Here is a 26,183-nt window from a genome sequence, read left to right as displayed (position 1 = left end):
AAACATGAGTTTTAATCAGTGCTATTAAAATATGTTTTACTTCTTTAATTGCTTTTGATAGGTCTTTTTGTAACAATCTTCTCTTTTCTCTTTCCCAAAGAAATAATTTTATTCCTGATGCTATTGGATCATATAATACAGTTTTGGGGCTATCCTGAAAGATGATAAGAGTTTCAAGCTGATTATGTAACAGGAAATCATTTCCCAGTGGAGGAAAAATATATTTTTTTAGTGATTGGTATTTTAAAAATTCAATTCCTGAGGTCATATTTTATGCAGCCCTTATGATTCCTGGAATCATATGTTAATCTCTGGCCAACCAGGTATCATATAGTGGGTTACATGGAGAAAAATAAATATTTCAAAACTTAGAAATTGCATCACTCTAGCACCTTCTATGCTAAGAGGCTTGAGATATATACATCGTTTCCCTACTTTTGGCTTTTTTTAAATCTTTTTAAAAATTGCTCTTAGAAAGTGTGGAGAAAATGTGGTAAACTAGATCTGCCCAATCATTAAATTGTTTTCAGCAGTTGGGACAGAAGTATTGCAAAACAATTGCATCTGCTGTACTTTTTGTAATACAAGTACTTAATAAAATGTGAGATCAAACAGAAGGAATAATCTTTGTTTTATCACCAGAAAAACCAAGGTTCTTAATAATCCTTCATAATTTAGAATGAGAAAAGGGAAAGATCTTAAGTTCTTTTATTTTTTTTTAACTCAAGAGTTTGATAGAAAGTCTACCACAAATTTCCTGTTAATCTGCAAACAGTTTCTTCAATGAATATAATATTGAAATACCCGAGATTGTTTGGTATCTACCAAGTGAATCCTGTGCTTAACTGTGATTGGGTTTTCCCCTTTTTGTTTTCATTCCATTCATCAATATCAGCAAATCATGATCAACTTTGTCAATTATAACAATAGCAGGGCTGAATGTCATATTTATGACATATTTTGTCAGGAGGCAATGAAATAACTTGGAGATCATGGCTTAGAGTGTAAAAGAAATACTTTTACCAATTCAGAGTACACTTACAAGGTCAATAGGAAATAGATACAAACAGTTTTTGAGAAGTAATATTCTCCCTAATCTAAATGCAATGTTGTAATGTATTTGCTTTGGGGGAAAAAATCCTGCAGGAATGGAACATCTATGTGAAGTTAGATGTTTATAAAGTTTTCAATATGTTTACGACATACTGAAATACTGCTGCTTACACAGACTACTTTAGTCTTTATTAGTATTTTACCGTATAAATTGCAAAACAATGTTTGGATGAAAAGAATGTAATATATGGGGTGCCTGTAAGAGAAAGATATCAAATGGCTTCCATTAATGGGTATCAATCGTGCACATCTGTTTATCAGTGAATTTTCATAGTAGTGAGCATAAACAGGAAACAAAATGCAAGAAACTCAAGAAAACAAATGGGCTGAATGGTAATATTTCCTTTCCCCTACATCCCCAAGGCATGATCAACTTATTGAGTCTGGATACAAAGACATAAGACTTTCTTCTTTCATATTTTCATACTTATCTTTGCTTTCTGAAATGAAGGACACAGAACAGAGTGAGCAAGAAGAAATTCAGTATTTCATAGCATATTCATAAATACTGAGAAATCTGTTATCACATCCAAAGGGTACCCTATTATTTTCACAGTCCTGCATCTGTTCAGTAACTTTGATACTGTACAGTATTACTGTTTCCTGAAAAAAAAATGTGCTACCTTCTTCTATGTATTCTATGTATGCATAAAACACAGTTGAAACATTTATCTCCCAATGGAAAACATTAAAAAGCCCTGCATATCAAAGTGGTTATGACCCACAGCCTTAGTGAATGTGTGTCTGACAATGGATAGTTTAAAAAGGTAGTTGCCAGGGAAATGTCACAGAATAAGATTTGCTGTTACTAGCTCCAAACAAGACAAAGAACAATGGGGAACAATTTTTCTATAACTCAAAGATCAAAATTCAATTAAATCAGACTATTTGGATATGAAGCTGAGTTTTCCCCAAGACATAATCTCCAGATGCTTAAAACAAACCATTTATCTTGCACAACAGATCATTTAGAGCTATTTGGTGCTTTGTCTACTGCCGTCACCATCACTAGTACCTAAATCTAGTGAGCTGCTTAGATTTATTTTAAGACCTTGCATTCATTTTCCACATCTTGGCTTAATATTTAACATTTTTTATAGATAGTAAGAATAATTATACTTACAATTCCAGAATCATGCTTTTGTTTTATATTGTAAAGTGATTTTCCTTTTTTCTGTCTACATACTTCTTCAGCCTCTTTAAGTCTGCAATACATAATGTTAATTCATCAAGTCAATAATCCATGCAAAATACAAGACATTGCACAATATGTAATTTCTATAGTTTAAATAATTAACACTGTTATAATTGGCTAAGTATATCTTCATGTGGAAGTTGGTTCAAAAAGAATCTAGAATGCTCCCAAATGTACTTTAGACTCTTAGAAAATTGGAGAGCAAAAATGAAGTGTTCTACTGATATCCTGCTGAACTTTATTAGATTTATATCCTGCTTTCTTCCAGAAATGTAAACTGTCCCAAAGCAGTCTCTTCTCCAATTTCTCCTACAACCACCACCACATGAATAGGAAGAGACAGTGAGTGACCTTAAGTCATTGTCACCATGCTTGAAGGTGGACTTTAAGTTGTGTTTTCCTAGTCCTAAATCCAAGATATTTGCAGTTATATCACAACTACAAATAGTCTTCCACTGTACTGTATGAGTGTGTCTCTATGTCTTTATAAAGACTCCCTGACTATGTACCGATCCTTAAATCATTTTGGTTTTGAGGTAGAAAAACAAATATATAATGCTTATGCTACTTATTTCACATTTCTCTAGTTGTTCTTTTTTCCTTGTTCCTACTACATTTTCAAGCCGAACATATCTAGAAGAATGAACTTGTATGGTATTTGACAAATAAACCAAGAACTCAAACATTTTTTGAAAGAGCCTCAACGGCATCTTATGCCACCCATTGAGGCACAAACTCCCAACTCTTGAGTGAAACGTTTTATTATCACAAACTCTCAGAATCTGAGAGCTAATGTTTTCATGAAAGGGAGGGTCTTTGGTCTGGCAAGACCTTACCATTCTTCTCATACAGTGATTTTGACTTATACGCTCATTCCGATATGCAGGCAATTTGTTAGCAGTTGTAGGGAAAGAACAGAGCATTTCAGGAGACAGTGTGGCTACACGCTAGCGTTTCTGGAAGCTGTCTGAGGCTTGTTTAGATGGAAAAATCTACAGTCCAATCCAACACATACACAAAGAAACTACTAAAACTGCAGCAAGAAAAGTTATTTCTCTGATTTTTGTTCCGAGCAGATGGCGATGGTGAACTTGGCTATCTGAATAAAAGCATTTATTTGCAAGAGTATTTTCCCTCAGACTAAAAGGTTGACAGAGTCCAAAGCCACAAACAATAAAATTAATGAAAATAATCATTGTAGGCTGTGTTGTGAGAGATAACTTAGATGATGGTTTCCCAGGACCAAACAAGATGCCTTTGGCATGGATGCAAACACAACTTCAATAAACTGTGCATATTTTGATTGTGTTTGCTTTTACCGCAGCACAACCCAGTAGTTAAACCACATTCCTGTTTTTTAAACCCTAATCTATATTGGCTGCAGCAATGGCTGAGGAAAACAGCCAGGGACATAAAAGCTTGCAGAAGATGCAAGCTTTAGGAGACCTAGTTGATGAATCCTCTTAGCCATAGCAACAACATGTTTGCTCATCTGAAGCCAAGGATGGCTGATATGAAAAGGCTAACAGAGGCATAACAGAGTCTTGCCTGGGGCCTTCAGGACTGTACAGCGATATCCCACTCCCAAGATGGCAATACTTCTGTTTTTATGGAACATGACAGTCTTGGGAAAGAATCTGTCACACACAGGAAGAAGGAAATGATCCTTAGAAATAACATTAGGCAGGGTCTAAATGTAATTTAACCTTCTAATTTTTTGAAGGGTAGCAGTAGGTTGTTTGGCGATGATCTCAGAAAGGCTGTGGCCACTTTATTACTAATGGTAAACTTTAGTAATAGTGATATGAAATAATCACTAATTTGAAGTTTTTAAAATCACAAGTAGTGCAATCAATATTTCAATATTGTTTTCTTTTATGTGTGACATACAAACTATGGAATGTAAGCATAAACTATAACCGATTAAGAAGAATGCAATAATAATTATCCTGCTGATGCTAAATTCAGAATGCTAAATAAAACAAAGTAAAGTCCAGAATTTCCAAGATGATTTCCTTGGAAATGCTAGGTATTAGTCCAAGTGGAAATTTTAATAGTTCTCTTTTGAGGACAAAATGCCTAGAGTTAGTATTTAGGCTGGCTAAGCATTAAGGGAAATGTTTTGGGACAATCCAATTATGGGGAAGCATCTCTTAATCCAAAATAAAGCCAGATCATTGATACTTAATATAAATAACATAGAGAACATTAAATTGACCCATGAAGAAAAGCCAAGAGGTGATTCAAAATTTCATTTGAATGAAAATATTTCTGGTCAAATTTGGGATAAGGAATGAATGAATATGCACTTGGAAATGTTCACTAGTCCAACAGTCTAAAGATTTAATTGTTTATGACACCTACACAACAGAGACAAACAGAGCTCATATAATTTCTCCTTCAATGTTATTAATGTTAGGCATATCTTCTTCAAGATGAACAGCTAGACATGATTATTGCAAAATAAAAAGATAAAAATTACAGAAAACTATTAGAATCAAGGGGATCCCCAAATAAGCTGTATATGATCTGGGTATAAATCAAAGACACCTACTGGATAGAGGGAAGGAAGCTGTTCTGTCTATCAAAGAGAGGTGTGTGTTAAACTGCACTGGCTACCCATTGGTCTCCAGACCCGCTTCAAGGTGCTGGTCGTCACCTATAAAGCCCTACATGGCATCGGACCTGGGTACCTGAGAGACCGCCTCCTGTCGATTACCTCCCATAGACCGATCAGATCTCACAGGTTAGGTCTCCTCCAGATTCCATCTGCCAGCCAATGTCGGTTGGCGACTCCCCGGGGGAGAGCCTTCTCTGTTGCAGCCCCAGCCCTTTGGAACGACCTCCCCGTGGAGATTCGGACCCTTCGGATCCAGCAGGCCGGGGGGCTTGTGAAATATCCAGCCCCACGATAACTGTGTAAATGTTGCATATTTTAAGGTGTTGTCTTGTTTATTTATCCCTTCCTTTGTTTATTGTGAGCCGCCCGGAGTCCTTCGGGAGTGGGCGGCATACAAGATCAATAAACTAACTAACTAACTAACTAACTAACTAACTAACTAACTAACTAACTAACTAACTAACTAGAAATTTCAAAAAATGATAGGTTCCACTTCAGAATCACCGGATTGGATTACAGAAATAACTGAAGGAGACTGCTGTTGCTTCCTAGACCAGGGTCTCCAATCTTGGCAAATTTAAGCCTGGAGGACTTCAACTCCCAGAATTCCCCCAGAATTCTGGGAGTTGAGGTCCACCAGGCTTAAAGTTGCCAAGGTTGGAGACCTTTGGTCTAGACCAAAGGTAATCAGAATGTTGGGCTCTATTATCCTCACATGAACTTAGCACAGGCATTTGAGAAAGGGACAATATTTCTAGATTTCATATGACTACATTTAAGAGAGTTCTTTGTGATACTGAGAGATACAGAAATACAGACCAGGAATGATAAGTGGCATGGAGAGATTTAAGCAAGACGTACATGGTGTAGAAGTAAGGGAAACAATGACAAGTATGGTTCTGGAAGGTGATGAAGCTAAATTACTTTAACATGCAATCTGAACTAGTGGTGACTGGGTCAGGAAAGCTCCTGACATTGTGGTGGATAAGGAGAAAAATGAGAGAAACAGCAGAGGGGAATTCCATCAGTACTGATCTGTAAAATAACTGGAACTATCAATACCAGAATATGCATACCTCAAACGCCTATTCTGTAGATTATATATACCCATGCTTTGATAAAAGTCTGAAATCTGAAGTTCAATTTTATGTTGTTAAATATTAAAGAACATTTTCCTTGTGTGGCAAACTTTACTTTCATGCAACATTTCATGATCAAGGAAAGGCATTTAGAACTAGCTATCCCTCCCAGCTTGAAAATAAACCCCCATGCATAAGACTTTCTGTTACTCAAGAGCTGAGGTGAAAATGAAGTCAATATAAATAAGGCACATTAACTTTTTATACACTCAAATGAAGTAATTGGAAAAATGACATGACATATCCAGAGGTGGGATGCTGCTGGTTCGCACCAGTTCAAGCGAACTGGTAGTGGCGGCGGTGCAAGGTTCCACCCACCCACCCAGACGTCATCTGTGCGTGTCCAGACGTGTGCGCACACCCACTACTGAAGTGAAGAAAATAGAATAACATTATTGGACATATCCCTACAAGCATACTTCATTTTGTGTGCACACATGTATGAAGGTAGACAAAGATGTACATGGAACCCATGCCTAGTACTTAAGAATATTTTTGAAAGTTTATATAGGATTAGCACTTAGACTTATATACTGCTTCATGGTGCTTTATTGCCCTCTCTAAGCTACTTATACAGTCAGAATTTTGCTCCCAACAATCTGGGTCCTCATTTTCCTGACTATGGAAGGATAGAAGGCCGAGTTAACTTTGAGCCACTCAGAATCAAACTCTTGGAAAAGGGCAGAATTAGTCTGCAATACTGCATTTTAACCACTGCGTCACCACAGCTCTTAAAGCTGATTACAAAGCCCTTTATTCAAAACATTTTCAAATTCTGATTTGAATAAATTCAAACAGATAGCAGAGGATTAACCTGGACAAATAGAACAGTTCCTTGTTTTCATCATAATGAAGTTGTTGGGTTTCTCCATCCCTCTTATTTACTGTCAGTGTATACAAAATGCTGGTTGTGATTAAGCCTGAAAACAGCATGCAAGATGAGCAAGATAAAAAAGGGGGGGGAAAAAACAGACTTCCCTGAAGCAACATTTTATCTTTTTTCTCTACCAAACACCAGCTGATTGTGGGTTTATCGTGGTAGAAATTCTCCCATCCTTCAACCCAGCCAGGAAAAAAAGACACTTCCCATGTGACTAAGCATTAATAATTTTGTCTGAAGAAATATCTCTGGGAGACAGATTCATTTCCGACTGGCTCCATGTAGGCCTGGAGCAGATACCTTTACACTTTGCCCGAGTCTAGTCATACATGACTAATTTAAACAGACTGGCAAGCCTGGAATGTTTGTGTGCTTGAGAGATGAAGGTGTCAGAGCAACAAGTCCTCTCAGGAGGACTTTAAGGAATGACTCCCATTCTTTCTTAAACACACACACACACAAGGGGGGGAGGGAGAGAGAGAGAGAGAGAATAAATAAGACACTCTAACTTTCAATACACTCAAATGGAACAGTTGGAAAATGAAATGACATATCCCTACACACATATTTCATTTGTGTGCACAGGGGTGGGTTCCTGCCAGTACTAACCTCTTCTATAGAAGAGGTTCCACAAATCTACAGTGCCATTTAGAACCGGTTCCAGCTCCCTCCCCCTGCCCATCAGCACATCATCAACATGAAGAGTGAGAGGAGGAATTCTGGGAGTTGAAGTCCACAAGTCTTAAAATGTCAAGTTTGAACACCCCTGGGTTTTTTTCTAAAGGGTTAGGGGTGCAAGGGTCTTGTAACTTGACAGCTTTAAGACTTGCATGCTTCAAATGCCAGAGTTTCTCAGCCAATATTTTGGTTGCTAAGCAAGAACGTTGTTAAGTGAGTTTCACCACATTTTACAAGTTGGCCATGCCCACCCAGTCACATGATTGCCAAGCCACTCCCACTCAGTCATATGGCTGGCAGACCACTCCCACCCAATCACATGGCTGGCAAGCCACTCCCACAAAGCAGGCCACACCTACAGAAGAGGTTCTAAAAAATTTGAAACTCACCACAGGTGCACACATGTACGAAGGTAGACAAAGATGTGTTTCAGTGGTGGGTTTCCATTTTGTTTACTACCAGTTTGCTCATGCATATGCACTTGAGCTTGTGTGCGATGCTTCTGTGCTTGCGCAGAAGCATCTGGGTGAGTGGGTGGAGCCTCCTGCTGCCACCACTACCAGTTCACCTGATCTGGGCCGAACCGGGAGCAACCCACCTCTGATGAGTTTGGAACCCACATCTAGTACTTAAGAATATTTTTCAATATTTAAAGATGCTTACAAAGTCCTTTATTCATAATATTTTCAAATTCTGACTTGAATAATTTCAGACAGATAGCAGAGCGTTAAACCTGCTTTAGTTCCAAGACCCTAACATAGCATTTATCCATTTATTAATTTAACACTTAAATTAATAAGTATTTAGTTCCCAAGATTTATAGTACAGAGATTCCCATTTTCAATGGGTATTGAATATCGGATTTTAAACTAAAATCTACAAACAGTGTAATTTGCATTTGTAACTTAAAGATTGAGCTAACAGATCTGCAGCACACATATTTTTTATCAATAATATTTCCTTCACTATGATTAACCACAACCAAATTGTTTGATTTTTAAAGGCAGCAACCCAGTGGGAAGAATTTAAACTGGCAAACTGGCATGATTTAATTCCCACTCCACACCACCTGACTCCAATCTTGTTCAGAGGGAAGAGAGCTGCTTCTAAATTAATGCAAAGTGCTGGATGATCAGGTGACATCTCCGAATTAGTAAGATAATTTGATTCTTGAGTTAGCAGCAACCATTATTGGTGGGACTTCGAGGAAGGATATGTCAATCTCCAGGGATCAGGATCCAGAATGAAGAAATGGGCATGACATGGAAATTGTAAGCTGTGGGGGGATGTTGAGAGAAACAGGTATGTGCACAGAATGGGATGGAAACAACCTATGAGGAAGAAAATACTCACAGAATTTACCTATACCCACTTCTCAGCCTTAAGAACTTTAGCTACTCATGATTTTGTAGGTACAGTCCAAGTATATGGTGGGGGGGGGATGTCCCATGCCTCCAACCTTTCTGTCTTTTGATTCTCTCAAGAATGAGAATTCCCATGTCTCCAGGTATCTTGTTCCCAAGTCAAATTCATTGACTTCTCTTTGGTGGGTAATTTACTTTGAGAGCACATGCCTCGTGCTACAAGATTTAATGCCCTTCTTTGGAAGTAGCATTGACAGCTTACCGGCATGCTCCTTCCTATGCCGTGCATAGCTACACAATGCCAGACTTTAAATCGTTCAACAGCAAGCTTTAAATCATCCTGCCGAGTAATCTGTAGGGAGACATACCAGCCTTTCTTCAGAGGGAGATCAATGAACTGTGGAGACGTATTGGCCAGGAATCTACGCTTTCATCTAGAAGTACAACATGACACACCAGGTGCCAGCTTAACTGTTATTCCTGAAGAAGGAGGCAACTTTTATAGCAAAGCAAGTCCCAGATACATAATGGGGCTTGATATTTTGGAAGTCGATAGTGGAAAGTATTCTGATATTTTTGATTCAATCTGTGATAGACTTGGTGAAATGTGATTAAGTCTAATTTGCATTACATTTAGGAATATACACTTTGGAAAAATTAATGATTTGCAAACTTTTAATTTTAGCTTTAAAAAATTAAACTGGACTCTAGTACAAGATAAGACTAGTTTGTGGATATAGAGAAAGAGAATGTGAGCAAGCATTATAAAAATATTATGGCCATGTCTTCAATTTAGTTGGTGCAATTATCTTAACAAAGCAGAAACGAGAAGAAAAGGTTTCAGAAAAGAGATAATGTCTCCATATTATCTTCCTTAAATATACTGTCATGACTAAAGATACTACTGCTTTTATCAGCTTTGATTAATCTAATTGGAAATGTTTGGGGAGAGGTATAACTAGCCCAAGTAATCCATGCTAAATCTGGATAATCACAACATACTGTACATATGACTACTCCTGTGGATAAATCAAATGATTCAACCGGTACAAATCAGTTATCTGACTTTTGGCTGGTATAAAATGGCTTATACACATTCCAAATTTAAAACTATTTCACTGAACGTTTGGAGACAAAAATATCTAATCAGACTGGGATCAGACTGAAATGGGATGCCAAAAATTTAACTCAACTAAGCATTACCTGTTTGAATATCTTGCCAAAAAGGAATCATTACTATGCTCTCTGGGATCCAAACAGAGGCTGTACAATGAGTTCCCAGAAGATTTTCTACAAATTGAATATGTAATTTAAGAAATATATACTGCTAGTCTAGACACTGCTCTGGATGCCTTCATAGGAACTATGTCTGGGATGATTTAGATCAGGGGTGTCAAACTCATGTTGTCATGGCAGCATCATGTGATGTATCGGGACTTCCCCCCCTTCGCTAAACTGGGTGTGGCCAGTGCGTAATGCATTTGGCCCAGAGGCTGAATGTTTGACAGCCCTGATTTAGACCCTAAATATCTGAAACAGTGCTATTTTCATAGTTGCCATAATTGGGTTATATTAGTATTGAGACCAGGCAGAAATATGTTTCTTTATCAAAAAAATGTCACCAGATATATATATGAATTTAGAGACTGTCCATCTCACTCACAGAGTGACTCTGCATTTAAAGTAAGATATTTCTGACAAAGAATAATTTATTGATCTCATTTAATAACTGAAAGTCTACTGCTTCTCTAGACATGTGACTCCATGGGCAAACTACAGTATATTTTGGTGTTTCGGTAGCAAGATCAACATTCAATTGGAATCAGTTTTTTTGTAATTTAAGCCCATCATTCTGGCACCTTTGATCTAAAACCACAATATACAAATCCTGGCATTCTCTTTGCTGATAACAGTGTTATCATAACATTCTTTGGTATTTTTTTCCCTCAGCATAAATATGCAAGTCTTTTCAATTACTTTTTCTAGAACTTAGTTTCTACTTCCTTGATAAACCTTTGGCCTTCCCTTGATCTCATACTTTTTTCAGCTTTGGTGATCAGAAGGGGATACCATTCTTGAAATGGATCTTGACCAGTATAGAATAGATTAGAACCACTACTTCCCATAATTTGAATGCCATATTTCTATTTATTTCTTCAGTGCTTAGGATGGAATTCATCTAACTCTGGAGACTTGAACTCATTGAAAATAAATATTTCCTGACCATGCCTCCATCAACCTGGCTGTTCAACTTTATCCTTTCAAATTTTCTATTAGAATACATGGCCATTTTTTGGAGAAGACTCAATGAAAATAAGAATATGGCGATCTACCCTTTTCCATATTACTTGCTAGGCTAGCATATTGACATTTTCACTAAACAGATTCTTTTTCTTTGATTCTGAAGATATCTGAAAAAAGCCCTTGTAGCTGTCCTTCACCCAGTCTAGGACATTTTGAAATTTATCATTTATAGTTCCAACTTTTGTATAATTTTCCTTGAAGACGGCCTTATTCTTTTGAAATTTCAGATCATCACTAAAACTCTTCAGTCAACCACACTTCTTTTGATGCTTTTCTGTTTTTCTCTTGCACAGGCATTACTTAGTATAGTTCCTCCTTTCTTAGTGTCTATGGAGATTCCTCAGTCATCCAGATCATAGTTGTCCCAAAGATGCTTTTTCAAAAAGTAATTGGGCTTTCTTGTTTTTCTTTGAAGATCTTTCACTTCTCATCCAAGAAGCTTCTTCAGCTCTGAAGAAGCTTCTGGGATGAAAAGCAAAATATCTCTAAAGAAAAACAAGTCCAGTTGCCTCTTGAAAAAGCACCTTTACGCCTCCTTTCTTAGGAATGTCTAATCCTTACAGTTCTTTTTCCACTAGTTTTTCCTTGTCATAGAATCCTACTTAGCATTATTCTGTATTTATTAAAATCCACTTCCAATCCAAGCTATGTATCTGTTAAATTTTAGTTCTTCTTTCAACTCAGATACATTATTATTACAATCAGTTCTCTCCAGTGCAACATTTTTGCTACTTCTCTTTCATTAACTAAACATTCATTACATATTAGCATTGTCATGGATAGTTTCCTTTTGGTATCTTCCTTCAGTAATTTTTCAGCAAGATAAGTCTGAATATTCTGGTGTGACAACACTTAGTAATCTGTCTTCCAATGTTTGTCATAATTACTTGTTTTGACTCCTTTGAAAGATCTGCAAAATGCTTTCTGAAAGTATTTAAAATGATTCTAATTAATGTTTAAAAACTGCATCTTCTGTACCATTAATATATTTGTTTTAAGCCATCCTACACTGATTTTTTTAAAAAATCAATAATTTGCTATCTATGTGACATAAAGCATAAAAATAAATACAGAAGTCTCAAGCAGAAGACAATTGTAGATTGCTGTTATGACACAAACAAACAAAAACTAGAAACCTTTATAGGAAATTCTGCAAAATGTGTTATTTGGGTTCCTAAGGAATGATCTGTATAAGTGCAATATTCTGTCCAGAAAATGTCTTGTATTCCCAGCACTTTAGTTAGAATCTTCACCTCAGTTTTCTAAATCTTCTGCTGTAGCAGAGATAACAGTTATTAGTACTGAGAAAGTGCAAGGCCATATGCTTCTTCTGTTACAAAGAAAGATGTGATCAGAAATGCAGTTGCTTCTTTGCCAGTGCCCCTCTTCCAGAGACCTAAGAGATGCTGTTCATTTCAGGAATAAAATCTTTCCCTTTCAATTCACACCCTGCCTAAAACCCAAGAGAAATGGTAGAGGATAAAGGGGTTAGGAAACCTTGGAATGAGCAATTAAGATTCCTGCCATCAAGTCAGAAGGATAAGTTGTTCTCTCTTAGCCAAAAGTGAAGAATAATGATGACTACTAAAAGAACAGAGTGCAGTCACACTCCATTGCTGTCAATGTTGAGCTAAGTAAACCTTTGGATACCCTCATGTATTATGAATGACTGGAATGTAAGCCATTGTTCATGCAAGCAATATCTGGTTACTCAAAGATTCAGCGCATACCACTCTGAATTGCGCTTTTTTAAAAAAAGACCCCTGCATTTAAAATAAAATTCTGGAAAAAGAGGAAAAGGTCAAAGGTTCCAGAGCAAACTTAAAATACAGACAGCAGGTGCAACATTCAGATATGATGTCAATGAGAAAATGCACATGCTTTGCTAAAAACTAGCTTGAGATTCCCCTGAATCTGAATACAATCATCATATTGATACTGTGAAATAAAGCTTCAAGGTTGGGCTTTAGTAAAAACTCATGTCATTAATTTTTTGCTTCTATTTCTGGGATGAAATGTAATAAAAGGTAAAGGTTCCCCATACACATGCATGCTAGTCATTCCTGATTCTAGGGGGCAGTGCTCATCTCCGTTTCAAAGATGAAGAGCCAGCACTGTCCAAAGACGTCTCCATGGTCACGTGGCTGGCATGACTAAATGCCAAAGGCGCATGGAACGCTGTTACCTTCCCACCAAAGGTGGTCCCTATTTTTCTACTTGCATTTTTTATGTGCTTTCAGACTGCTAGGTTGGCAGAAGCTGATCAACTAGCTATGTATCTTAGCCACTGAGCCTCTGATCCCCTGTATTTAATATAATGTAATACATACATTACATTACATAAAGGGACGCACATTACAATGCATACATTACTAGTATTATTACATGAAATACGATACATATTACTAAAGGAATTGGAAACAATTCTCTCTCTCTCTCTCTCTTTCTCACACACACACACACACACACACACACACACAGTAGTAGATGTGAGCCTATTTGGAGAAGCAGACTAAAGAAACCAATAAAATAAAATAGCAGTAAGGGCTACTTTTATTGTAACAGCTACAGTTACAGAATCTTGCAAATTTGAATGTGATTCCTTCACTTCCTCACTTTACCTTAATCTGAGCTAGGGAGAGACCTGACTGAAGAAATTAGTTTCATATGCTCAAGACCCAACTTTCCTCCTGTCCTTGAAAGCTTTTCCCTATTCCAGCTATACTAGAATAACGGGACATATCAAAATAATGATAGGTTAGAAAATCAAGTAAAATAGGTACTAAAGATCCATCTACTTTGCCGCCCACAAAACACTTCTATTAATGGATCGTAGGAATTGAAAGTATCTGGAGGGCATCAGGCTAGTTTAATCATCTTTGACAAGATACTCTCAAACTTTTTGCTAACCATTTTCTGTGGCCAATAACTTTTCACTGATTTCCAATTAATATGAACCATATTGTTCTTTTATAGCTTCATCTTTGCTATAAATAAAATTTCATTGTTGTTGTTTTATAAGCCATAAGAAACTTTTATAAACCATAAGGTAGAATATGGTAGAAAAACTGAAGATAATAAACCTTGAAATGAATGTTATTGTGTTGAGGAGTCTATATTCTTCTGAGTTCAAAATAGCACTGTCAATGAAAATAATACACAAACACGTTAAGTGGAAATAATATGACGGCATGTCTTGAGACAAATAATTAAGAGCTACAACAGATACATGAACATTAACCTCTTTCATATCTATTGTTCTGAATTACTTGTGTTGGGGCAGCCAAAGATAAATTGTGATAGCCTGGGAGATCTGAGTGATTTGCAAAGGTTTTCAGTTCCTAATTATTTTAATAATAATGACTGACCTCCCTCCCCCAAACTGTTCTGCTCAAATGATAAAAGTTTTGGTGAGAGCAACTGGAATTGAATTTAGACATACAGCAACTGAAAGCTTTATTTTAGTTTTGCTAATTAGAAATATATTTTGGACTTGGGATTCTGTAAATCTCAGAGCATGTCTTTTACTAAGTCAGCATCAATGAACACCAAGATTTTTAGTATAAAAACAAAATAATTATCATAAGCTTACTTATGTTTTATGCTGTTAAGGAAATGAACTGAGAAACAGCTGCAAATCACCCAGAGTGCTGTCCGGGAATGGTTGGTGCTGATGCATTCAGGCAGCAGAACTGATGCTTCATATTCTTTGCCTATCTATTCCCAGTGTTCAAAAATAGAAAGAGGAGGCTGCTCCCTTTGACAGTGAATTAATAAAACATTTAGTAGTAACACGTAGGAGGGCTTATTCAACATTTTCTTTCTACAAAAAGGGTTAGTTTTTCTGTTTTTTAAAAAAAGATTAAACTGGAAATATTTATCCAAGTATTCATTTTTAAATGTGATGAACTAGGTCTTTTCAACTTAAAAATATTCCTGGCCATTTAAAGAGTATTTTGAATCACTTAGGGAGAGCATGGTTGACTTCTCTGTCTTAACAATAAGTACATGAACACTGAGATAACTGTAGCCTTCAGTAGTTTAGCACAATACTTGAGTAAGTCTTCAGTGAGTTGCAAACTTCAATTATCAAAAAGGAATTGATCACTTCAATAGAAACAATCCACTAACAGATAAACTAATGCAAAATGCACAGGCTTCAGCAGCATAACTTTATTTCACGACACAGACTTGACCATTCTATATCTGGTGGTCTGCAGTGCAAACTAGACTGTGTAGCAAATACTGTCAACAGACACTGCTTAAGAGGAAAAGGTGGAGACCATATGTGCCCCTCGAGTTTTGGTATGGTTTCCAGCCTTCTCCTCCTCCTCCTCCTGCTGCTGCTCAACTTTTACTAATTATATGTTTAAAATAAATATAATAGTTTTAAGATGTATGGGACCATGTGATAAACTTAGAAAATCTTGGAGAAGACATAGCAAAGAGAGTTTTTAAAACAGACAAATTTGCTCTGGTATGTTCCAGGTATAAACAGTGATGTTTTGGAACCTTATCTCAGGGTAAAATCTTGCCAGGATATTTAGCAGTATTATGCTGTTGTAAGAAGTACAACATGTTCTATGGCAGCGTAACAGAGAACATATAAATTATAGCATGTGTTTTAACAGACAAAGATTCCACTATAATATCTGATGGAGATTTTAACATAAAACAATTAGTCTGTAGCAAATCTGCTAGAATTTGAAATGCTTAAGTACACTTTACTGTTTTCATAATAACAGAATCTAAAGGGCAGTAAGCCTACTAGCCATTATCATTTACTTTTACTTTCAGATTTATCTATTGCTTTCTCGAATTACAGCCAAGATTGTCTGTCTGCGAACAATCACAATACAGGTAGTCCTTGACTCACAACAGTTCATTTAGTGACCATTCAAAGTTAAAATGGCACTGAAAAAAGTGACTTATGACCATTTTTCACACTTACAGCCATTGTAGTATCTCCATAGTCATATGGTCAAAATTTAGACCCTTGGCAATTGACTCATATTTATGATAGTAGCAGTGTCCCATGGTCATATGACCACCTTTTGCAACTGGTTCATATTTATGATTGCCACAGTGTCCATAGGTCATGTGATCAACCTTTTGTGACCTTCTGACAAGCAAAGTCAATGGGGAAGTCAGATTCACTTAAGAATTGTATCACTAACTTAACAACTGCAGTGATTCACTTAACGTTTGTAGCAAAAAAAGTTGTAAAATGGGGCAAAATTCACTGAACAACTGTCTCACTTAGCAACAGAAGGTTTGGGCTCAGTTGTGGTTGTGAGGGCCATGTGCATAAGAAATGCATGAAAAAAGAAAGAATTCTCCTCCCCTCAGTCAGAATATCCAGCCTAAAATTCCCAAAATGTTCTAACAATTTAAAGTTGATTAAACGTTACTTACCTTTCTTGCAAAATAAGTTTATTTTCCTTTTTCCAAAATTCTTTAAAGTCAGAACTGAATTCATGCCATATGCTGAAGAAAGCATTCAAGGAAACCTCCTTTTCACCCATTTTTGCTTTCATACAGAAATATGCTGCAGTCTCCAAAAAACTATCAAAGGAAACAAAGATGGCAACTATTTATTTAACATTATTTTATCTGCTTCTCTCATGCAAAGATGATACTTTTTTTTACAAATTACTTGATAATTATCTAGAATACATTCATGATTACTTCATCTCAATAATCAGCTTTAGGAAAGATAAAGACTGATATTTAATATCTGCAAGGGATTGTGAAAGCAAAATTGCATTGGACCAGTTTTTAAAACCAAGAAAACCAAGATTGGTATTACCATTCACACATCACTTTTTCATAGCAAATCAATCCTTTTACAATGTATGTCATGCTTGCTGTTGTGATTTTTAGGGAAATTTTAATTCATGGCTACAACAAAGACACCATGTATGCTTTTATCTGGCTGCTTGTTCCACCTGATTTTTTTTTTAAACCAATAAAAATAAAATGAAAAAAAAAACACTGTTACATTGGATAGCAAAGCATCACCGACCAACAAGGTTAGCAATGATGTGTGAGGAAAAATGTTATCTATGCATGGCTGGTTATATTTTGTGCCTATATGCAATATTTGTTGCATGTATAGAATATAATTTTTTATTGGCCAAGTGTGATTGGACATACAATTGTATTTTTTGTTGTTGTTTTTTTGTTTATATATTTGTATATTTGTTGCCTGTGCAAATATGCTAGGTTTTTTTTCTCTCTATGAAAATATTCTGTTGTTCAGGTTGTGGATTTGAGTATGAGAAAAGCTCAGATCCCACCTTTCCACTTTTATTCTTGAGTGACCTGTTTTTTTTAGTGTTACCCATTTATCATCTAGTCAATGAATTCTTCATTTGTGACAAAGCCACCATGGCAGCCGCTGTTGAGAATGAGCTAGACCTCTTCTTTATGTCAGCTATTTTATGAATGAAAGCACAACATGCCCTTGGCATTCCAAATATGGCCACCAGTCTTAAAAATTGAGGATTGCTGAACAGTGTATTGTTCTTACAAAAGAAAGATATGTCACAGTGATGGGCAAAAGGTCCTGCAGTCAAATAAAACCATCCCCAAACAATTTTTGAAATAGCCCTTGCTCTAGAAAATTGTATTAAAAACAACCTTAAGGAAGACATTTTCCTTTGTTCCTTTTGTTGTAATCTGATAGCTGGCAAATTTACACAGAATAAAACTTGCTCAAGGGGGAAGCCTTGATTTATGACAAGTGAAAACAACCCTTCTCCCAGACTGAGTCAAACTCATGGGAATGGACAATATTCTAAGACTTTTCAAAGATACTGCAATCAGTATGCAGTCCCAAAAGGTGCTTTTTTCAAGAGACATCTTCAAAGAAAAACAAGAAAGTCCAGTTGCCTCTTTAAAAAAAACACCTTTGGGACAACCATGACCTGGATGACTCTGGACTGTCTCCATAGAAAATCAGTGTGCAGCTCATTCAGAAAGAGGAAGCACTAAATATGACCAAATTCTCCCATAAACACCTTATGTTTCTCCAGACTTCACGTATTTTCTATACACCACTCTATAGGTAGCAACTGGAGCTACCTAGGTATGATATGCTAGGGCCACAGAACAACACTACATTTACCGAAGGATATATAAGATTAAAAGCATCATGTTCAAAGCATGTTCAAAGTCCTTACAGGCTCTACATTTAAATATAAAATAACAATAAACCATAATTTTCCATCTCAAGCCTTTTCAACAATTGAGAAGCCAGAGTAGATTGAAATTCTCACAAATAAATGCTTGATGAGTTTGATAAATAGCACTAACGTTTACCGGAGACATGAAAGCTTTTGTTAAGAATACTATGTGATCAAAGAGGGTAAAAGGCAGGCTTTTGCACAGATCACTGCTAATCTTGCTGGGAACCAAGAGAAAGCTGATTCAGACACACTGAGACGTTTAACTGCCAACGGAATTCCTTTATCTAAACAGCTACAAGAAATAATCAAGTCCTCAGCTGGGTCACTTCTGCAAAAGTGAGTTTGTTTGTAAGATGCAAAACTTCAGACACTGGAACGCTGTCAAAAATAATACACAAATATCATTTATATACAAATATGAAGACTAGGGATTGGAATACAAGGAGGCTTAGAAACAGGGTTCCTGAGGAATTAAGTTGTTTATCAAGTGAGCGCAGGCAACTTGCATTTAAAGTAATCACCTCCATTTGTTCTGAGAAAGTTTCCCATATATGGTGATTAAACCAACTCCACAGCATTCATTTATTTAAAAAAAAAAGGAAGGAAAAAGAAAACAGAGAAGTGAATGCAAGGTTTGGTACACTATCACCCCTGTCTTCTCAACAACTAGTTCTGATATATAGAGAGTGCAAATAACTGAACACTGAATTTGAAGGGAAATAGATTTGGGTTTTTTAAAAAAATAAATGGCTATTTTAAAATATTTTTGTTGTAGCTAGAGAAGAATTCTGCACCTTTATGAACAACATTTTAATTTATAATCTATGCATTTTAAGCAAGAACCTTACCAACGTTAATAACTTCAAGATATAAAGTTTCTATTGCTAACTAGATTAAGAATGCTAATTTTCCAATGTAAATTTACACGTATAATGTGGGGGTATCTTTTAGCAAACAATTCAGGATTAGTTTTAGGCAGAGCTGCAGATGAACTGTGATCAATTCCAAAGGCTGGTAACAAAACTTCAGGAAAAAAATATGTATTTAAAATGACACTGCCTATATTTTGTTAGTGATATCAAGCAATTTCTCCAAGTTTGGTGCAGAAACAATTAGCAGCTATAAGATTTTTTTTACTTTGACTTTTTGCTATGATCTAACTTGGTTTTTTTCCTGTCTGTCTCTATCTCTCCCTCTCCTCTGTCTTAATCTCAGGTTTAATTTAATTTAGTTTTGAAAGTTGGAAAATTGTTTATTTTACTATTAAGTTAATGTTACTGTTTTGGAAGGCTTTTTTAAAGGTTAAAAGGCAGGGTAGAAATGTCTTTAAGGAATATAGGATGCAGAATAAGACACAACTTTTCAGGAGCTCTTTTCAGATGGCTTCGAATGCTATTTTGTTATCATCCTGCTTATACATCGAGATTTTTTTCTCACAGCTCTATAAAACCCCAAACCTATTTTAAAGGATTCTATCTTTCCTAGGCATGTCTTCCTATGAGCCTTGCAGTGAAAGAATCTGTCCTGTGAAAGAATCTGTCCTGTGAATTCCTGGATGTTGTACTGCTGGCAGGTGGGCAAACTGGAAGCAACTGAAAGTTTAGAAACTCATTAAACTAGGAATGTATTGAGGCGCAATCGATCAAAGGAAGTCCACTTAAACAAAGAGATTTCTGACAGCAACACAAGTGTTAATGGAGGGGAAAACCCCTTAAAGTAAGGGAAAATTAAAAAAAAAGATGGCAATATTTTATTGCTTTCACATTTCTTATAATAAACTAGGCTTGTGAAGGTTCTAAGATAAAAATGGAAACAGAGCATCTCCTATTTACTGACTGCAGTGAATGCTCAATAAATACATCCTTAAAAGGCAAAGAGGAGGACAAAACCAGGGTCAATGATTTCCCAAGTACAAGGGCTGGACATAGAAAACTGCTGAAGTGTAGGCTAGGAGGGTGTAGAAGTGGCGTAATTAGAGGGAAAACCTGCCAGCCAAAACTCCACAGTTCTCATCATGGGTTTGCTAATTACATTCTTGTCCCTTTGGTGAGGACACTTCCTAATGAAGAGCAGTCTTTGCAAAGCTAGTGCAGGAGGCTGAAAGCTCTCAGCTTAGATGCTTATCTTGAAGGTTAGAACGCTGTACCTATGTTTCCACCACTAACACAGAAGGTGGGGGAGGTCGCTGTTGGGGATTAATAGAGGCAGCAAAGGTCAGGAGCTTTGCTTCAGCTAGCATGACTTTTCAATCCTGCTTAGAAAAATGAGCCTTTGGTTGTTCACACTGCTATTTTGTTTATGGAGGGCAGAGGCTAAATATCTCCTGCAAGGATTTCCAAGCAGCTTAGATCCCCCATATTCAAGACTGAGATATTCCTTAATAAAGATAGTGCCTTGATATTTGCTTTTTATGGCTTCAATTCCAGAACAATTAGTGGAAGGAAACCCAGCAGAATCAAACAGGATGATCTCTTCCCCCTCCACTCAGGAAAACAAGGGTGGAAGAAATTCTACGAACAACACTTCAGGTACATAAGTGCAAAATAATTATTTTGTGCCAAAATAGATCAAAAGGCAGTGCTAAGGGAATATCTTGACTTGGACTCATCTTTTTTTTTCAGGTTCTAGATCCTTGCCCACAGAATTTTAAACAATAAAAACCCCAAATTCTCATGTAAAGGTGGCAATTTCTTACTAAAACGTTGTTAAATGCCCCTTCAGAATGCTGTACTCATAGGGAAATATCTGAATTTCAGAGGAACTGCATTTTAAGGTAAATGGGATATCCAGCACCTAAAAGCACTCTATTGATCCCTGATCTATGAGAAGTGTATTTCATTACTTGGTTACCATCACAGGAAGACCCTATATCGATCTGCCTAATCCATGAAGATATGGGACATCTTAAGCAAGGCCTAAAAGTATATTTTTTTTAAATGCAAATGATTCATTTTTTGTGCACGATCTTTGCTGAAGTTAAGCAGAGAGTTTAGATGTGAACTTTGTATCACTATAGAGAGCATAGCAACATCCCTTGTAATACTATTTTTGTTCCCCATAGAAGGGCATTCAGGTGGCAAGATCTGATACCCTAGTCCTTGAAAGGTATAACATCCCTTAGGAGGAATAATAACATCCCTTAACAGGAATGCTTACCAGTGTGCTTGGAAGTAGTGCAAGTTCTATTGAATTGCCCTTTATACCTTACCTTGCAAGCAGAGCTAATTTCTCCCTTTATTAGCAGATGCTTGGGCTGGCCGCAATCAGAGATTGTAAGTATTTTATTAAGAGATCAGTCTAGTGAAATCTCCAGGAAAGTTGCAAAATTCTTGCACCACCGCAATTGCTATTGGAAGGCGTTGGGTCTGATCTATGCATAGACAAGAATAGATTTTGATAAACATACTGGATTATGAAGCTTTTAAAAATTATTTTTGCTTGCTTTGTAAAGTTGCTTTCAAGTAACTTTTTTTCCCCAATCTGATGCCAACCTTTGATCTGTAAGCTATTGTATGTGTATGTGGCTGCATATCTAATATCTATATATCTACTTATAAAGTATTGGAAATTTCTGTCCATGAAAACAAATGCTGATATATAAATTAGAAGCACACAGTGCAGCTTAGAGTGCATCTTTGTGACCAATAAGAGAAGGGTATTCTACAAGAGAGCAATTGTATTGAGAACAGCCTTTCTTAGATCACTATATGGTAGATTCCAAGCCAAGGTCACACCCTGAAGATAGATTTCCTGCTAAATCTTAGTTGTTGGGGATACATAAAGAAAAGGGCATTCTAGCATTTCATCAATTTCTAAGCAGTATAAGGCTTTGTATGTTATTATCTCTGCTATGGGTTTAGAAAACTGGCAGCTAGTGCAACATTTTCAGAAGAATTTAGTAACTATTCTAACTATTTAATAACCTAGCCATGGCATTCTGCACTCATTGCATTCTCTGGCCCAACTACCTGGCTAGCCCCACATACAGTACATTTTACTAATCAGAGACTGAGATTATTTTCTAGGTTCATATGACGCTTGTACAAAAATCATCCTGAGTGATATACAAAAAATATAACTATTAAAATCACAAAGTTTTCAGTATAAAAAAATCCTCTAATGCTCTACAATGATAGGAGCAAAGTATCTGTTTTTAGGTATCTTCTGAACTTTTCTGACTTCATAGAGTGGCAGGAGTGGCAGGGGGAGGGGGGAGGGACAGTTTTGCACAAACAACCTAGCTTCTGCACATGTGCAAAGGAAGCATCGTGTGCTCGCCCACTGCTTACGCAATTTGATTCTCAACAGTCCACAGATCAGTACTGGTCCATAGCCTGGGGGTTGGTGACCCCTGTTCTAAACTATAACAAGGAAGAGACAAGCTTCAATTTTATGGGATTATGTCACTCAGCAGGTAACCTGGAGCCTCGTAAAGGTGCTTTTTCAAGAGGCAACTGGAAAGAAGCTGAAGAAGCTTCTTGAATGAGAAGCGAAACATCTTCAAAGAAAAAACAGAAAGTGCAGTTGCCTCTTGAAAAGCCACCTTTGGGACATCCATGGCCTGGTTGACTTAGAATCTCCATGGACATTTAGCTATGCACTTTGGCTCGACTGAACCAACGTAAGGTTATACTATACTAGACCTACATTTATATCGTGCTGTAGAAGTCACTTGTACTTCCAACAATATCATGCACAGCATATAACATTTCCAGTTCCTGAACAGACTAACTACATTTTCAAAATGCCTTCATCTTCTTGAACTCACTAGTCTCCTCCAGTGAATATCACTTCCAGTTTTTGGTCTTGCACAGACTCTCTTAATGCAGATAAAACAGAAAGGGAAATAAAGTTGAATAGTATTGGCTTAAATCCATATTTCCCAATGTTCTTGAGATATCATAGCTTAACTGCCATGAGAAAGAGGTATGATTATCCCATGCTGAGTGTGGCCGTAGTACCACAATGTTCTGAATTACAGAAGGACAGAGGTGCCTAGAGGTCTAAGAGAATAATTAAAGTTGCACTCTAATGGAATAGTTGGTTAAAGTTTCAAGGTAAGAAATAAAGGTACTTCAACAAGATATTCAATGTTATTTCCACAGTTCACTGAGATAAATATTATCATTTTGCAGACCTTTAGAAACCTTTAGAAATAGTCAAAACATTAGAGCACATTTTCTGAAGAACATGCACCTCCTTCAAGATATCTGGCATTATAGATCCATCCTGTCAGTCTCCTATAGTTAGATCAAACTGGCCATAACAGGTAGGAATAGAAGCCGGGAAGACATGGAGCTGAATGCATAATTGCTCACATATTTGGGTTTCTAGAGCTGAAATTACTCCTACAAAATGGAAGTGTATGGGACCTTGAATGCCCCTTTGCACTTGCATCAACGGAGGCAAACCACATCAGCACAAAACTGAGTGATTTTATTCCAATAGTGCCTTGCAAATGAGACAGAGCAGATGTCTGTGGGTTCCACAAAGTTCATTGGGTAGCAGCAGATGTTGTTCCCCCAAACCAACTACATGAAGCAACTTTCCTGGATGGTGCAATGTTAAAAAAAAGGAAAAGAAAAAAAAAGAGGACATTTTTTCCTTAAATAAACCTCCATCTAGTTCCTTGATCTACTTAATGAGAACGACAACAAAGTTTCAAACGCCAACTCTTTATCAAACCTGTGTGTTTGAATTCTAGCCCAAAAATAAGTTTTGACTGTGTTCAGACACTCTATTAAGATTTCTTTCTTATATGGACAAGAATATTACAAAAACAACAGGCACTGAAATAAGCATGACAATGGTTTATAATGGCTATTTTAAATAAAATAAATATTTCTATTTTTAGTTTTCTTGTATAACTGTTATGAATCCTGCTAAGAGTTACCGGAGTAGGAATTTAAAGCAATGCTGCTGATACAATTAACTGCCTCTACTCTTATTTCCAGAAGTCCACAGTTACTACTATGATACTCCAGCAGAGAGATGTGCATTTGCATCACAGACTCAAAGGACTACTGCAACACCACCAGTAAAGATACTTTGCCATGAAACCAGCAGCACCTCTTATGAACCATTCAATATGGAAAAATATTCATTTTTCATTCATTCAGGAAAAATATTCATATGCCATTTTAAATAATCAGTCATTGGGATGGTTAAAGGACTGTGATCTGATATAATCATGCAGTGAAGCACATAAAATCAAAAGCATATACAGAAGCAATCCATACAAAAGCAAGTCCAGTACAACAAAAAATATTCATCAAGATTACTGGAAAAAAATACTATGAAATACACACTTTCAAGAGTTGACACACAAAGATGCAACACATAATTTCATGTTTCTCCTTGAAACATACACATGAGCTGCTCTTTTGACTTTGCAGTATATCTACATTCATATGGGTGCCTGTGTTCATTTTCCTGCTTTCCCATTTACCCCCTTTCCATCATCAGATATAGACTCTTCAATTTTTTTTCAGACAGAATCCAAGACAGATAAATGTTTACTTTCAAATTCTTTTTTAAAAAATGGAAGCTTAAATAATAATTGACATCACAAACAATGTAAATAATTGTCTTTGACTTATGGCCATTTGCTTAATGACTATTTGAAATTAAGATGAATAAAGAGACCTATGATCACTCCTCACACTTATGACTGTTGCAAAATTCCCCTCTTCACGTGATCAAAATGTGGGTGCTTGGCAACTGACATGTATTTACAGCAGTTTCAGTATCCTGGGGTCACATTGTCCCATTTGCAGTTTTGCCAGATGGCGTTCCATTGAGTCAATTGGGAAGCCTGGATTGGCTTAACAATTGTGTGATTGGTTAACCATTATGGCAAAAAAAGATAGCAAGATCATCTGTGATTCACTTAATAACCACATGGCTTAATAATGGAAGTTCCAGTCCCAATTGTGGTTATAAGTTGAGAATTAGCTACATCTAGAATTTAAGGTCTAAGTCACAAAGTGAGATACACAAATGAAGTGGGTTTTTTTTAAAAAAATGTTTTAGGCCACATATTTTTTTAACTTGAGATTCCAACTGTTTCAGTCCAAACGTACATAGCTTTTGCACAGAATGTGGAAGATCTCAGCTCTCCAGAAGAAAAGTAGAGACCTTTTATTTATTTTTCCTGATTTCCTAAAAATGGGATTTATCTTTCCACCCTCCACCTCCAAATTAAAGAAATGGTGCTGATTATGCACACATCAAGTTTCACACAATTGGGTTGTCACTGAGCATAAGGTGAACATCTATTTACTTTTTTAAACAAAAGATAGCAGATTCCACCTTTGCCAGTCCTATTTTTGTTATAAAAGGATCTCACACAGAATATCTGAGAAAAGACTTGGGGATGAGATCTTGAAAAACAGTGTCTGTCATCACTGAAAATTGTGAATGTTTATGCCTAAGACACTCTCATGTCTTCTTTTGAAGCAAACTGTATTTTTCACTTGACTGTGTCAAATATTTTACGGCTTCTTGAGAACTGCCCACGAAAGCTGAAATTGGGAAGTGTCATATCTTTTGCTCTTGTACTTTATCAATATTATTCAGGGACTGACGTCATTGTTTGGGGCTGTATCACTTCAACTTTAATAACAGGCTGGAGCCTTCCTTGTCTGCCTGTGTAAGCTGGATAAACACAGAATGATGTGAGACTTTTTTTTTCTTGTCTC

General features: G+C 36.6%; 1 protein-coding gene across 1 annotated transcript in view; it reads right to left on the bottom strand.

The window, feature by feature from the left end:
- Positions 1-1,526: 1,526 nt before the first annotated feature.
- The window catches only part of FMN2 (formin 2), a 185,488-nt gene continuing 160,831 nt past the window's right edge, over positions 1,527-26,183 (bottom strand). The window contains exons 17-19 of the mRNA XM_032216827.1: positions 16,709-16,858; positions 2,237-2,318; positions 1,527-1,553 (exon numbers count right to left, since the gene is read on the bottom strand). Coding sequence (XP_032072718.1) covers positions 1,527-1,553; positions 2,237-2,318; positions 16,709-16,858 — 259 coding nt within the window. The remainder of the gene's footprint in view (positions 1,554-2,236; positions 2,319-16,708; positions 16,859-26,183) is intronic.

This window comes from Thamnophis elegans, chromosome 4, assembly GCF_009769535.1.
Source record: "Thamnophis elegans isolate rThaEle1 chromosome 4, rThaEle1.pri, whole genome shotgun sequence".
Classification (NCBI taxonomy): Eukaryota; Metazoa; Chordata; class Lepidosauria; order Squamata; family Colubridae; genus Thamnophis; species Thamnophis elegans.
Note: the sequence above shows the minus strand (reverse complement) of the source record. Positions and strands in the feature narration are given on the sequence as shown.